General features: G+C 42.2%; 1 protein-coding gene across 1 annotated transcript in view; it reads left to right on the plus strand.

Moving 5' to 3' along the window:
• The window catches only part of astn1 (astrotactin 1), a 329,475-nt gene that overhangs the window by 99,154 nt on the left and 215,129 nt on the right, over nucleotides 1-15,192 (plus strand). Inside the window, exons 9-11 of the mRNA XM_071907023.2 lie at nucleotides 5,329-5,413; nucleotides 10,488-10,562; nucleotides 13,497-13,634. Coding sequence (XP_071763124.1) covers nucleotides 5,329-5,413; nucleotides 10,488-10,562; nucleotides 13,497-13,634 — 298 coding nt within the window. The remainder of the gene's footprint in view (nucleotides 1-5,328; nucleotides 5,414-10,487; nucleotides 10,563-13,496; nucleotides 13,635-15,192) is intronic.

The following is a 15,192-nucleotide window of genomic DNA, read 5'->3' on the forward strand; positions in this document are numbered from 1 at the left end:
TTCATCAGTAGATCAGTTCACCAGGATAAGCCCACTGAAGATAGACAGGCAAATCCAAACTCCCAGTGCAAATACATAATTGTTTTAACAGACAAAAATATGTTTTGGAATTGATTTTTATTATGAACCAGATGACATCAAATAAGCACAGATACTTAGCAAATTTTTGCTAAGAGTTGGTGCTGCACCTCAACACAATGTGACCCATCCAGTACAATGATTGGATAAAGACACATACATTTATAACAGGAACAATATACAGGGAGTCTCCCTAAATTTTGTTCTCAAGTTCTTTGAGGCCAATAATCATGATCACAATAATAGGCAAGAAAATTTGAGCTTATTATTTTAGCCATATTTAGCCGTATATAAAAACTGGAAGTGATAAGTGATGGAAGTTGAGCTATTGCTTATTCTGACTGTTTTCATGATGGTATTTTGTAGTCATGGCAGAATGCATTATTGCACGAAACAACGTCAACGACAGAGGAGGCCGGTATATGAATCTCTGCGTTTGTCCAGACATCAGTATTCTCTTGCTGGCTGTCTTCCATATTTGATATTTCCTGCCTTTCGTCATAAGTTGTTGTGACAACAAATACAAATTGCATGGGGAGTGATGAAAATAAAAACCTGAAACCCAATCTGAACGGTCAGACTGAAGGATGGCGGCGTGCACACAGGTTTTGGGGATTGTGGAGGCGGTCTCATCCTCTATAGATGTCAGGGACTGGCTGCTGGACGCCCCCCCTCCTGCAGCCAAACTGTTCCTGCGGTTCACTGCCAACTTGTGTTTGGCTCTTCGCCTAATATCATTGAATGGTTTCCTACACTGGGCAACAGTTCTCCAAGGACCAGAGCAACACGTTAACCAAATGTGTTATCTTCTCCCAAGCTCATTTAATTTAAGGTGCCGTATATATATCCGCTCGTGGCGATTCTGCACCTCCAGCACAAGGACATCAGTTTGCTCCTGGGAGAAACTTTGTTCTCTTGCATCACAAAATTGACAGAGCGTTGTAGCGCAGAGCACACTGCGTTTAAAGGGAGGGAAAAGAGGTGATTGGATTGGTCATGATTGAAGCCGGGCCCACCACACCTACTGATAAGGCTTTCCTCCATATCTCACCCTGTTTGCAACTGCGGCGCAGGTGCCGCAGTTGCAAAAATCTGTCACCACGCCCTAAATAGAGAGTTGTATTTTCAAAGATGTGATTTTAATTACATTTTAAAACACCTACAAATGTGGTTTAAATCTAATCTGAAAAGATCGGATTCCATTTTGTTTTTTGCTGTTCAAATTTTTGAAAAAATATCTGACTGGAATATGTGAAACAGCATTTGAGACTGATGTGTCCATATAGGATGTTGATCTGAGCTTTAATAGCCAAATGAGAAATATGGCTGGACTATTAGCATAGTTCAGACAATATTATTATCAGAAAACCATCCTGGATATGTTAGTCATCTTTTTCATATTTTCATACAGATTCATTCTCTATGCATCTTTATATTAGCAGGACAAATGTCTTTCTGTCTTGTCTCTGGCTATATGAGACAGTAATGAATGTGCGTAAACACAACTTGCACTGCCTAGGAACATCAGCATAACACATTCCAGCTTCCAGGTATTCTCCTTTAAGTGTAGACCTGTAACAATGTATTCAGAACTCTGCACAAGTTTTTCCAAAAGAATCCCTCAAATATGCAGCATCCTTTTTAACTTTGTGCAGTTCAACTTTGTAAGATTGTGAACTATGAGCAGTATGACTCAGTCTGAGTTCAGTTTATTTGCACACCAACCCCCACCACTTAAGCTGTCTGCCCGTATCTGGGGAGTGACTCAACACCGATGATGCAAAAACCAAAGATGAGAACCTGATCATACTGATGTCTGGCACTCTCCTGGTGCTTGCATTTATTTTGAACATCTCTAAAGGTAACTTGTTTGTGTTCTTTTCAAAATATTATATTTTGGCATGTAAGTAGGCCCTTTAATAATGGGTAAGGTACCAACTATTGCTGCTAAATATGATCATGGAGCATCAAGGTACCCAAACACTTTACACTTATTGCCTGAAAACATAATTTGAGTACCTGGCAGAGGCGTTGTTAGGATTTTAGAACATCCAGGGCCCCATTGTAGGGGGCCCCGGGGCATCGTCCCCCAGGAGGAAACTTTTAAAAATTTCAACAGCAAAATGCATCAGTCGGTGCATCCCCCCCTTCTTCTCTTGCCTCTCCTTATTTCTCTCCTCCCCGCATCTCTCTTTGTCTTTGTCCTCTTCTCCTCTCTTTCTCAGTTCAGGTTGTGCAAAAGAACAGAGAGACACAGTTGAATAACTTATAATAAAACTTTAAAGGCTATATATGATATTTAGTATGTGCTCATCGCTCCTCATCTGTCTCTTATACAGTGATAAAAGCCTGATCAAATCCAATCCAAAAACCAATGAGTTGTATTTAATCAAAAGTTGTCCCTCTATATATTTCATTAACCTCATAATATTATTGCAACCTAATAGCAATCTGCTTTTGTTTGTTTATTAGATAGAGATTTGTCAGACTTATTTTAAGAAGCAAATGATTTCACCTCTTCTCCTTGTAGACAGCTGATATTTTTCCATGCTACATTATAGCTGTAATAACAAAGATCATTATGCCATGGAAAAGCCTAATCTATTTTGAATCGCTGGGAGAGTAGAGGTACACATTCAAAATCTCATTGTTAAACACATGTTCTCGCATTTAAGGGAAACAACGTCTCAAATTGAAAATAATATAGGCGTTTCATGCTTTTAATGTTCAGCAGCGCAAACAAATGGGAGGATGAACCTGATAACATTGACATTGACTCGGCTGTTTCCCGTCTATCTAAACATACAGATACATTTTTCTCCACCTGGTGCGCTTTCATCCATTTTCTCCCCAGCACTACAAACAATCTAAGGAATTACACCTGTGTATAGCATGTAATGGTCCTCAAATTTCTGTCTATCTTAGTCAAGATCCCATGTGTTAATTAGTTGGATGTTGAAGGGTATAGTACAGAGCTCCTGCAGATAGATCTACTGTTCATCCTTAAGAAACTCCTTAAGCACTGAGAAAAACGTACAGTGTTTTATTTTGGTCTTGGCCTTGAAGGAAACTCAGATTGCGCTGGTCTCGGTCCTGACTTGGTTTTGACCTGCTTTGGACCTGGTCTTGACACGAACTTGACTGGGCCTGAGCTTGGAATTGACTTGGACTCAGCTAAGGTGCTAAAAATAGTTTTAAATGCTACTTCAATGCACAGACTGCTAAGGCCATTTCTTTTCGATTCAAGTAATATGAAGAGCAAAAACGAGTCTTAGTCTGCCAGTCACTGACAGTTGACCTTTCCCATTAACAGAGGTGCATGAAAGCCCAGGGCCTCTCCCCTTCATTTGTCCCCTTCAGAACATGAGCACAGCATGTTGTACATGTCACCCTAGAGTAACCTTCTAAAACCAAAGGTGAGTCCCCATCAATCTTACTGAGCGATGTCAAGGCCGGCATCCCTCCTGAGAGCTGACAGCAGAACAAAAAGCTGACGCTCGGGCGTTCCTCGCTAAAAAGCTTCACTTATCTGGAGAATGGCAGAGCGCAGCGCGGACAGAGCCGGGATTCAGCACCAAATTGCCCTAATTCCCATTTGTGAGCCGTTGGATGTTTTAGATTATCTCAATGCCACAATTTCGAGGCAGTGCGGATGAGCAGTGTTGCGTGCGAATGCTATTGGCCGTTGCCCCGAAATGTTGCTTGTCTATCGAGGTCCTTAGTGCAACAAAGGTGCTTTTTTGGAAAGCCGGGCCCAGTTGAGCCTGTCAAGCCTGTCTTCGGCAAATAATCGCAGTGCCAAGTCTCCATATTCATTAAATAGAGACTAATCACTGTCCTAATCACTTCCCATTGGGGGGGTGGGGAGGTAGGGAGGATGGGGGGTGTATTCAATCAGCAGGATTAGCCAGATAACTGTGAAAAAAAGGCTTATATGAACTGAGTCTATTAAGTCTAGATGTTTGGAATAATGAGTCGAAATTAACTTCAATATTTGCTCTTAGGGCGTCTTGCAGTCTTTTATACTGTGCAATTCATTTAGCATATTTTTGAAACTTATCGGGCTAACTGCGCAGACCTCATTCTGTCTCTTTAAATATCCCTTGAAATACAGCGGTAATTTACCTTGGCAGGTGAACCAATGCATCTCCCCCCACAGGCCGTGTCGACTCGAGCAACTTTGAGGTTTATGCTAATGAGGTTTAGAGGGATTGTGAAACTTAAATAGGAAGAAAGACATTGACACGCTCCTCAGAGCAGCCCTGTTTTCACCCCCGTCGGATGAAACCGCCGCATCTCCGGAAAAAAGTCAACTTTTGAGGAATCAGTTAAAGCATACGTATATTCTGTAATTCAAAGAAGAGAGGATTGAGGGTGCTTCAGTTTTGTTTTGGATGTGTGGAAGCGTTTGTTGAAGGAATTCTTTTGGTTTGGAGTTGCTGAGTGAAAAATGGAGTTCCAAGGCACTCTTCAAGCTAAAAAAAATTCAAAAGCCTTTATTGGGTGGCAGGCGCCAAAGAACATATTAAAAACAACTCCAACATGTTCTGGACATGCTGTGGCCTTCACTGGGAACTAGCGCGCAAGTTCTTCATCCAGTTCTTTTTAACATGCTCTTCTGAACCTGCTGTGAAAGACAGGCTTTTGGAATTTTTGCTTGAGGAGTCCTTGTTCATACCCATTTTCAGATTGATTGGGCTTCAGGGCCAGGAAGCTTTCTGTGCAGAATGACTGTGTCAACTTTCAATTAGATAAAAAAATGTACCAAAAAAATAATAATGCAGTCACAAGGTTTCCGTGTTCCTGCAGTGTGTCAGTGAACCAATGTTTGGCACATAGTGTCCTTATCAAGGATGTCAGAAAACCTTCATCCGCTGTCATGATTCACACTAGGGAGGCCGGTGGAGCGCCATCACATTCATTAGCTGCCATTGGCCGGGTTATTTTTAGAACAATGCTGTTGTACTAAAAGAGAGCAGAATAAAAGTGCCACTGCTGGATAACTTGAGTGAGGTATTGCTGGCCAAAAATATATGGATTGACTAGATCATTGAAAAAGAGAGATGATTAAGAGCACAATTGCTGCCAGAAGAAGATATTTTTTTATTCTAGGTCTCATGGAATACAATAAAGAGAGGTGCAAGGGGAATCTTCTGATGAAAAAACAACAAAAAAAGGCTTTAGTCATATTTTAATAAACACGAGTTGAAATGACCTCCCGGTGTCACTGCCTTGTGTTTCTGTGTGTAGGTGAATGCCTTTGCCTAGATGGCTACATGAAGGATCCAGTCCACAAGCACCTCTGCATCCGCAACGAGTGGGGGCCCAATCAAGGGTAAGTTATGATAATCACCCCATACTAGCTTATGATAACTCATTACCAGGCCAAAACATCATAGGAAAAAAAAATCATGCCAAGAGAACCCTCCTAAGTATTAAACAAGGCCATTGATTTGCTTGGAAAAATAAGAAATGTGAGGTTGCAAAATGGCAATTAAAATTCTGTGTCACATAAAAAATACATGGAAAGCACTGCCGAAACTTCCACAGATTCATCAGAAACTAATTAGTTATATACTTTGCCACTGTAGAGTAATGCTCATCACATTGTTATTGGGTCACTGATGGATATTGGTGTTGGTGTCTGTACAGTACATTAAAAGTAATCTCAATTTATTTAATGTTTTATGTAAATCAAGAGACAGGTCTGCGATAAAAGCCGTGTAAAAAAAAAAAAAAAAAGTAAGAATCACCAGAAAGATGTTTAAATCCACACAATATTTATAGCCTGTAATAGCATTAAAATTACTAAAATATCACAAAATATATCACCAAAAATTGACACTGCACGTAGTGGAATACGCTGCCATGTTTATCTTGTTGCCATAAATACAGATATTGTTGAGAAAGCCTTGAAATTTATTACCCAACATAACTCTGCTGCTTGGATTGCTGTACAGCATTGCTGCTGTTTTTTAGTCAGTACATGACAGAGAGGTTTTTTTTATTCACTTTTGTGGCTTTGGGCAGTGTTTGTCTCATTCTGTTTTGATGCCTTGATGCTTTGTTTGCAAGACGGGTGACCAGTATGTTCTACCAACCTTCCAGTATTTTACCTAAAGTTGTTAATTGTTTTGTGTGATTATTTCAGATATTCATTATTATTTTGCTAGTAGTATTAGTATTAGTAGGATTAGTATTATTATTATCAGTAGTAGTAGTTGTAATTCTATCTGACATCAGTTGCCTATACCAGTAACAATTTTAGGCTCTTGGCCTAAAAAGGCATTTGTATTAATTTGAGCATTAGAATTACAGAATAGCGAATAGTGGTACATTCTATCACTTTTAGGCCTACTGGATACTGTGGAAATGCCAAAAGAAGTAATGGCCTGCTCTCCTTTGTTGAGGTAAATAAAGGGCCTGGCCATTATTGAAAGTTTTACGGTAAACATGAGCAGATGTCCTTCAGTGATGGCGGTTCGGTAATGGTGTGGTTTTTCTGGCATGGTTTTTCTGTCTGCTCATCTCTTTGGGTGCAAGGTCACTACTTATCATATATTAGAATAATGCTTCCAAGTGATGACGTGATATATTTTGGCATCGAAAAACGCTGGTTCAGACGCTGTCCCAGAAACTCATATAAGTGCTTAATTGGGTTCACATCTGGTTGTTGAAAAGTCCTTGACATTTGGCTAACACCATTGCCATAGCGCCAACCACTGGGTGACCACTCACGGTTTGTGGATAGGTTGCCATCCTAGAAGCTACTCCTCACATCAGACAATAAATGTGTTATGGACCTACAGTGCAAGGCCACCTGTACCACAAATGCATGCACCCACGGTACTTTGGTATTATGTGATCTGACTCTGCAAATCATTATTCAAAAGGCACCAAACCTCACTGATCGAGGCCTTATCCGTGTGCCAGTGTTGGATGCAAAAGGCGTCTGTTAAACTCCAGCGCATTTAAATGATTTTTTGGCACCCTCCGTGTGCCTCGGTAGCGCCGTCTCTTTTGATGATCCTTTAAAAATTCAACTGACTCGTGTGTGAGATGAATGTATCTGAGTGAGTGTGGGAATAAGGCGAGAGGGGAGACGGTCTGTGCTTAAAAGCATATTCCGAGCACTCAATGAAGGATTTGGTGGACTGAGATCGTTATGATGTTTTTTTTTTTTAGATTTATTTAATTTTAATGTTACTGGTTATTGCTTCAAGTTTTGTGATTGAATAATTCATATCACATTTGTTGACTTTGGCATTGATTAGTGTACAGATTTCTCATCTTACATCAGGACACTGATGGGAGCACCAGACATCTTGCAGGGTTGTGGGTGCACGAGGAAAAGTGCATACTAATGGACCGAAAGTTTGAGTCAGAATCCATTTATCGTAATGTGAAGGTGGACACAGCTTGATTTACATATTCATGACCGCAAGAACACATCTTGTAGGAGGCCGCGAAACCACGCATGTAACTCCAGGGTCTTAATCGGTGGAGTGCAGTACGCGCTTAGGAAACAATTTAAATACCGCTGCACAGCGCTAGAGTCAAGGTCTGAGTCAGGCCCTAGGTGAATAATACCCAACAAGACTAGGCAAGCCTAGTTTAGCCGGACCGCGAATGCAGCCTGTGGGGAACATTGTCTGTCTGAAACATTTGACCCTTGACTTCTGTCCAGCGGCATCGTTAGGCCTGGGTGTCCGAGGCTACAGCCCCGAATGTTTTATGAATAGCCCCGGATCTCAAAAAAACATTTTTTTTTTTTTACAAAAATAAGAATAATAAAAAAATAGCCCCGGATCTATACATCTGTCATTCCGATCATGCATTAAAGCCCTCGAAAATAATATGATATCGTTGATCAAAAACACAAGTACATTTTGGGTCCTCTGTGTGTCATTCAAGCAGCAGATCTACTTCACACTACTTGGCACGCGCGCATTTTGTGTGAGTGCGAGAGAGAGAAAGAGAGAGAGAGAGCACACCGGTTACAGGGCTTGTCATTGTTGGCCTCTGGTGGTAGCTAGCTAGCTAATTCACTAAGGCAAGACTTGAAGGCTATGGATATAAGAAGCTTTTTCAAAAAGAAAAAGGATGAAGGCAACGAGGCGCAGGCGAGGCTAGAGGAGGTGGAGGAAGAGTATCTCCTGTTGCTGTAGCAGCAGATGAGTCAGGACGTGAGAGTGTCACTGCCTCATCTACAAGCTCAGGTTGGTGAATAAGAGGGCTCTTTAGAATCTAGCATATGACTGCTTCATCAACGTCAAGGCTCTTATTTTTTCTTAGGGTTTTACTCCTGCTGCTAAAAATAAAAATAATAACGAAGTTGAATGAGAACTCAGATTGCACTCATTTTGTTTATTTTGATTTCATGTTGTGAAAGCCAGCCTACGCACCTGACCGGAACCTTTTGGTAGAGCACAGTGTCTCACATCTTATATTCATTTTACTCTGAAATAACTTGAAAATGGTGCAATTATCGGGTGAAAATCTAAAGATTTCTGGGCTGGGCTAAGTTCAAGTTAATGGTTAATGGTTCAAGATCCTAACAACGCCTCTGCTTCTGTCCATAAATGGTACTGGAGCCTCTTTTCCCATAGATTCCAGAAGATACTTCCTCCCTGTTGAATGTCAATGAGACATAGGGCATCATTGTCAGGCTCTTGGGCAATGCCCTGTGCCCTAAAACAGGTGCTGTGGCATGGAAACTGGATTGGAGTGCTCTGAATGTACACATATAGTAGACTTTCAACATTGCGGATTCAGTCACTCGGCTTCAGCTGGTGCCAACAAACTTGAACGCACACGTGTACTTGTGCATCGGATGCCGCTATATAAGCTATGAACCTTAATGTAATCCAAACCTTAATACATCCATACATCCGTGCATACCAAGCAGCCAAAACCACAGGTGAATTTTGAAGCCAATAAGGAAGTGTCGGTAGGCGGCCATTCCTCTAATGTCCGCTAGATGCCGGCACCAAAAAGACTCCAAAACCGGCCCAACTCCATGCAAGTCAATGGGACCACAACCCAACTTCTCACTCAAAATATAAAGTCAATAAATATTTCGGCAAGAGGTTATGGTCTCAGTAGCTAATTTCACTTCTTCTATGGCCGTATGGCGATTTTCTAAATAATTGTGTCATTAACTGGATATAATGGATATAAAATGGGGTTGTTTACCTAGTGATTGCCGATTGCGGGCCAATAGCAGGCGGAGCTGCGGCTTTGCATACAACCCTCAGGCTCCAAAAAATGTCAACATGGCAGCGATCGTAAACCCAATCTTTAGGCTTGAAAACAGCCCATAGAAAACTATGGGTGACGTCACACTCACTACGTCCATCGTTTTTTACAGTCTACGGTGCATACAAGCAAGGACACACTTAACGATAAACTAAATGAAACGACGATAGCTTACCTCTTATCTGCAGTTAGCTACTTCCAAAGAAGCAACAACAGCTCAAGGGAAAATGTAGATTAGTGATGGACTTGCGCAGAGAAGATTTCAGCCTGACTGACCAACCAGAACATGCCTGGTTCCCTTTATTCTGACTGTATCCCACACCGGGTTCAGTGCGAGTTTAAAATTTAAAGCATTTTTTTGTATTCTTTTTGTCTACAATTTTGAGACATCAGAGGTTTCTCACCACCAACCCCCCCGTAGCTCATTTCCCTGGTGCTTTCCCTGTCTCCCTGTCAGTTGGTGACAGAGCGGGCATCCCGGGGTGACTTAAATGTTTAATGACCAGAGCCTCTGGTATGGAAAGCCGCCACCCTCTCTCCCTAGATGCGCTTTTTGCTTACAGTAGGAGTAGGAGTTCGCTCAGAGTGACATCAGGGCCCTGTCACTTCTCCTCCTTACTCTCTCACTCCGTAGACTGTTTAGTCTCCGAGCTGCCACTCCCCATTAATCTCCATCATTCTCTCTCTCTCTCTCTCTCTCTCTCTCTCTCGCTTCTGCCTCTCGGCATCTGTCTCTTCCCCCCCCTCTCTCTCTCTCTCTCCCACTCTGTGTCTCTTTCTCTCGTTCCGTCTCATCCTGTCATCATCTCTTATCCCCGCCACTGGTAAATAGATATGAGCCAAAGTCACATTGCATGTCAGCTGCTGGGGAACACATTTTTCAATCAGCATGTTTACACACAGTACACATCATAATGCTAGTTTTGATTTGCGGGGCTCACTGGAAGGCGGGAATAACTCTGTTGCAACACGGCTCGGGATTTTAGGGCGTTTAGATTAGGGGAGAACAGGGTGCGCTGAAAAATTTAAAGGTCCTTTCCCTTTGATTTTAACACAAAGTTTTGTTCTCTCTTTCTTTTTTGTCTGTTGCTCTCTCTCTCTCTCTCTCTCTCTCTCTCCCTCTCTGATCTATTCTGTTTTTTTCATGCCAGTCCCTGGCCTTACACCATTTTCCAGCGCGGGTTTGATCTTGTGATGGGAGAACAACCCTCTGATCGCATTTTCAGGTAAGAACTTGACAAAACTTTGTTCCATCTGACCAGATTTTCCGTGGTGTAATGTGGTCATACTAGGCAGAGATGACGCTCATTTAAATGTCTCTCTTTGTCCATATAATTCTCTTACTCGCTCTGTGTGCCTCTCTCCCTCTCATGATTAAGGGATGCAGCGGGTTCAGGGTGCAGCACGGCCGTCTGCAGCTGCTCAGACTGTCAGTTTTAAAGGTGCCATGTAATGGAGTGAGAGATTAGATTTTCAACCTGGAAAGGCAGAGCCAGTTCATCTTCTCTCCCTCCAAGACTCTCCGGTCAAATACTCAGTGTTGTGTGATGCTGACAAGTCAAAGTCTCCAGACAGCGTTAGAGATACACACACCTCCTGGGGCCTGTTGATCGAAAGCAGTTTAGTGAAATTAATTAGAAATGATTAGTCAGTTTCCAAAGCAAGGCATACTGTAGTTTGGACTAACAATCAGTGCCAGTCTTTCTTATTTTAATGACAATGCTTATTACTGCAACAGCCTCACCGTTCTCTGCATAATCGTGAAGAAAATATGCAGTCGTTTGTATTTACTATTCTTTTTGTTATCAATTTCTATATTCTATTTATTTTTACAATTTCTTTCAGGATATGTGTAATTAAAAACCCATCTTAGACTGCGTTTGATCTTTCTTTTGTTAAATAAGCTTTATCCTATTACTTCGCTCAAGCAAACATTTCAATTGTCGGGGTTTCACTTCGTCAGGAATGAGTGAAATTGAATATTACAGTCTCCTCGAGTTTTTCAGTCAGTCATCCCCGTCATTCCCTCTCTGAGTAAATATGCACAGAATAGAGAATATACAGTTGGCAGAATGCCTCTGTTCTCTGTTTGGCAGTGTGTACAAGATAAACAAGCCTCTGATACAGGTAGCTAGCAACGCCGCTATCTGCCTTTCCTCCCAAATTGATTCACTCAATGACTGGAGATAAGGGGGAAAGTCTTATTGAGGATGTGCCGCTCTCCGCTTCACCACTTCCTGAGCCCTACCCTTTCAAGACAATAGCAGCGGCGAAACAACAAAAAGGCTGATTATTTGTTATGCCGCCGCTTACAATAAAAGGAACACTCGCACAGTTCACGCGGCCCGCTCTCACGGCCCGTAAACGGCGCCTCTGTGTCGGTAACGGGCGGCGAGGACGCCGGCATCAAGCGAACATCTCCGGGAAGCGCTTTGATACGCCGCTCTCCCAGTTAGCGCGTCTTCTGCGGGGAACCTTCTCTCCATACTCCGTCCAGCCACGCAGTTTAAAGTCTCTTTGTCCTCCAACTGCTCCCACACAGCCATCCATCCTAATTTAAATGTTTCGGGCTCTCCGCTTTGAACTTTGCCAAGCAGCTACGTCGGCTCCAAACGTCGGAGGGGAAAAAAGACCTTGAATATCAATGAGCGCTCGGAGGGCCAGCCATCAGCTTATTTACTTAAGCAGATATTACCATTGAACACAGAGGCAAATGAGACAATTAGAATCGCGCCGGTATAGAGAGTAAAATGAAATAAAGCAAAATAAAAAAAAATGCAAGCGCAACTTCACTGTGCTGGAGGAGGTGGAGATAAATGCTGGGAATCAGCATGAGAGCTCACAGTGTTTGCCATTCACACTGTATTAGTAGCCAGGAGTTACACTGAGCACTGCAAACATGTTTTCCACTCTACGGCTGTTTTCCCGTGGGAGTTTTCCACCACCATTCTCTCCGAGGACGATACAGTTAAGTCATATAGTGGCATACTCATCCCCAAGTGTCTATTATAAAGGAGTGCTTGTTAAGTGGCTGCTAATTTGTACTTTGGTCACCCGTATACGTCATACTGCATCACAGGGAATTTGAGCACTCCTCTGCTGCACTGGGCCCCATAATAGCTGGGGTTGGAATGGCTAAAAGACTTATGAGACTAGTGGCAATGGCTTCCTGAGAAATAATATGGGAATAATACACTTTCAATAGACTTCCGACCCCGTAATCACGTGCCAGAATCCAATGCATTATATTCCAGTGAATGGAAGGACAGCAGGAGTTTGATCCATAGAACACTCAAGTTCTTAAACAAGGGGAGTAATTGGACGGATGCAATTAAGCGTTCAGTTTTCACAGAGGTTTAATCACTCTGCGCTTAAAGCGACTGGTAATGCATGCAGTCCCCGCGATCCACTGCCCTTTCCTTATGCTAAGTTAGCATTTTATTAAATGCAAATTGAACAATGTGAATGAGGGAAAGTGTTTAGTCTGCAGAAAAACGGTTAACAATTTAATCAACAAGTTCCCTCTTTTGTACTACAAGTACACATGCATAATTCATGGGCCGCTAATAATGCATTTGATGCTAATCAGCGTGCGCTGTTTAACTTAAAGTTTAAAGTATTACATTTCATCTGCGGCGTGTTTAAAGATTGATGATATCCATTGACTCGCAAATAAAGAATTGTTTTAGAGTCCTTGTTCCGGACATCTGTTGTTTACAGATTTATAGCCCTGCGTTCTCTCTGGAGGAAATGTTATTGGCCCTTTTTGTCTGGGTTCCACATTTAGTATGCATTTAGTCCATTACAACACAGTCCTTCTGTTCCAGAACTAGTTATGCAAAAAAGGATAACTTTAGTGGGACTTGACACCATTGTACCAAATCATTAATTCAGCGAAATCATTGCGCTGTAGTTATTTTTGCGAGATATGGTTGTTGTGTTTGGACCGCAGGAAAACTAGGCGTTCTTTACTGCAGGTTCAATGTCATTCTCTCTGTAATGACACTGGTAAAGTTTCTTGTTTCTGTTGACACTCATATTCCGCTGACACACTGTAGTATACCTTGCTTCATAATCTTTTTCCGCCATTCTTTGGCAGACACAAGCCAAGCCCTTCACCTTATTCTCCTCTCTCACACATCCCGTCTTTCCTCCCGCAGATTCACCTACACCTTGGGCGAAGGCATGTGGCTGCCGCTGAGCAAAAGCTTTGTCATCCCGCCTGCCGAGCTGGCCATCAACCCCTCGGCCAAGTGCAAGACGGACATGACGGTCATGGAGGACGCCGTGGACGTACGGTGAGAGACGGCACTGCCCGGCGTCGCTTTTCCTCAGCATTACTTACTTTTCTTCCAGGCGGAACGTTTCGGAGAAGCGGCGATGGGAACGGAAAGGAATAAAAAGAGGTTTCATAAGACGGTGAAGCGCGGTAGGATTTTGCTGACCGTTGCACCAAACAGAACTGCACTAAAGTTTCTTGTAACTTCCGCACTGACATATTACCAGGAGTTTCTCTCCACTCTTAGTTTTTCATAGATAGAGTTCCCAACCACGAAAAAAAAGATGCCTGCTTCATGATCAACATTTTTCATGATCAACACATTTTTTGATCTCTCATTACCCAGAAAGTGGCTGTTGACTCTTGGCACCTATCACTATTGTTTATTCTCATTTAATCAGCATTTCTCTTTTATTTACTCTCGTTGCAGCAAGTTTTAACAGCCCGGAGAGCTTGTTGCCAGACACAGCGAGGTCTCGGTGGTCATGATTCAGAGGGTAATGAAACTCTGAGGTCCGGCACAAAATCAATTATGTAGCAGCGCAAAGAGAAAAGATAAAAGAATTAGTTGGCAATGCAAAGCCATAAAAATCACTTGAATTGAATTGTTAAATGGTTCATAATTCCTCCGAAGGAAATCTGCTCCGTGGGCAGTGATCGCTTTTTGTCTGGGGCCGCAGAGCGAGAGCCGTAACTGGGCCAAGGCAACCCTGCAATATTCAACTGGACTCAGCTGACAGCAGCGCCACAACAAACTCTATGGAACTGTGTCCTCCAGCAATAGTTAACGACATCTGAATGGGCCGCTGACATTTGTGTTTACCATTGACTGTATAAGATTGTATTGGAATTTATTTTCAACTTATGTTGATTTTCTTTGTTTTTCCTTCTTTCCCTCTGCAGTCTTATTGACAGTATCGTATTCATTTGTTGAAATAAAGTAAAAGACTCCAAATAAATAGGACATTTATGCTGTGGCACCATGATTTAATGATTTAAAAAACCACAGCCAGCAGTGCAGAGGCCAACGTTATATAACGTTATACTTTATATTTGACTTCTGATGTCATTCCAATAGACCACATAAACCACATAGACCACATGCATAAAGATGGCACTGTAGGACTACTATCTATTCATAACCACGCGGATGCAAGATGTAGATACTTACTATACTGCTTAGTGCTCAGCATTATGAATCACCAAAAGAATTACTGTGACTCCAGCTGGTTTAGACGGCATTATGTGGTTGCATAAAGTCTATTTAGACGGGATTAGTTCAGCAGAAGGAGGTGGGGTAATGTAATTATTACTGATGATTGATTTTATAATTTGCCTTCTCAACAACTTTTACGGACTGTGCACAGCCACATCAGATCCTGGCCCCTTGCCTACGGTTATTTGCTCTATGAAAATTATGTCAGGTAAAATTAGTCCAGCCCAAATGAATATCCCCCAATTTTTTTTTGCGTTTCAGTCGACATTTTACGCCAGGAGAGTTCTGGTTTCCCGTCAGCATGGAGGCCTACACCAACTAGAAGACACCAAGAAGTAAAATCAATGAGAGGAAAAACTTG

The sequence above is a fragment of the Centroberyx gerrardi genome, chromosome 13, assembly GCF_048128805.1.
Source record: "Centroberyx gerrardi isolate f3 chromosome 13, fCenGer3.hap1.cur.20231027, whole genome shotgun sequence".
NCBI classification, from domain to species: domain Eukaryota; kingdom Metazoa; phylum Chordata; class Actinopteri; order Beryciformes; family Berycidae; genus Centroberyx; species Centroberyx gerrardi.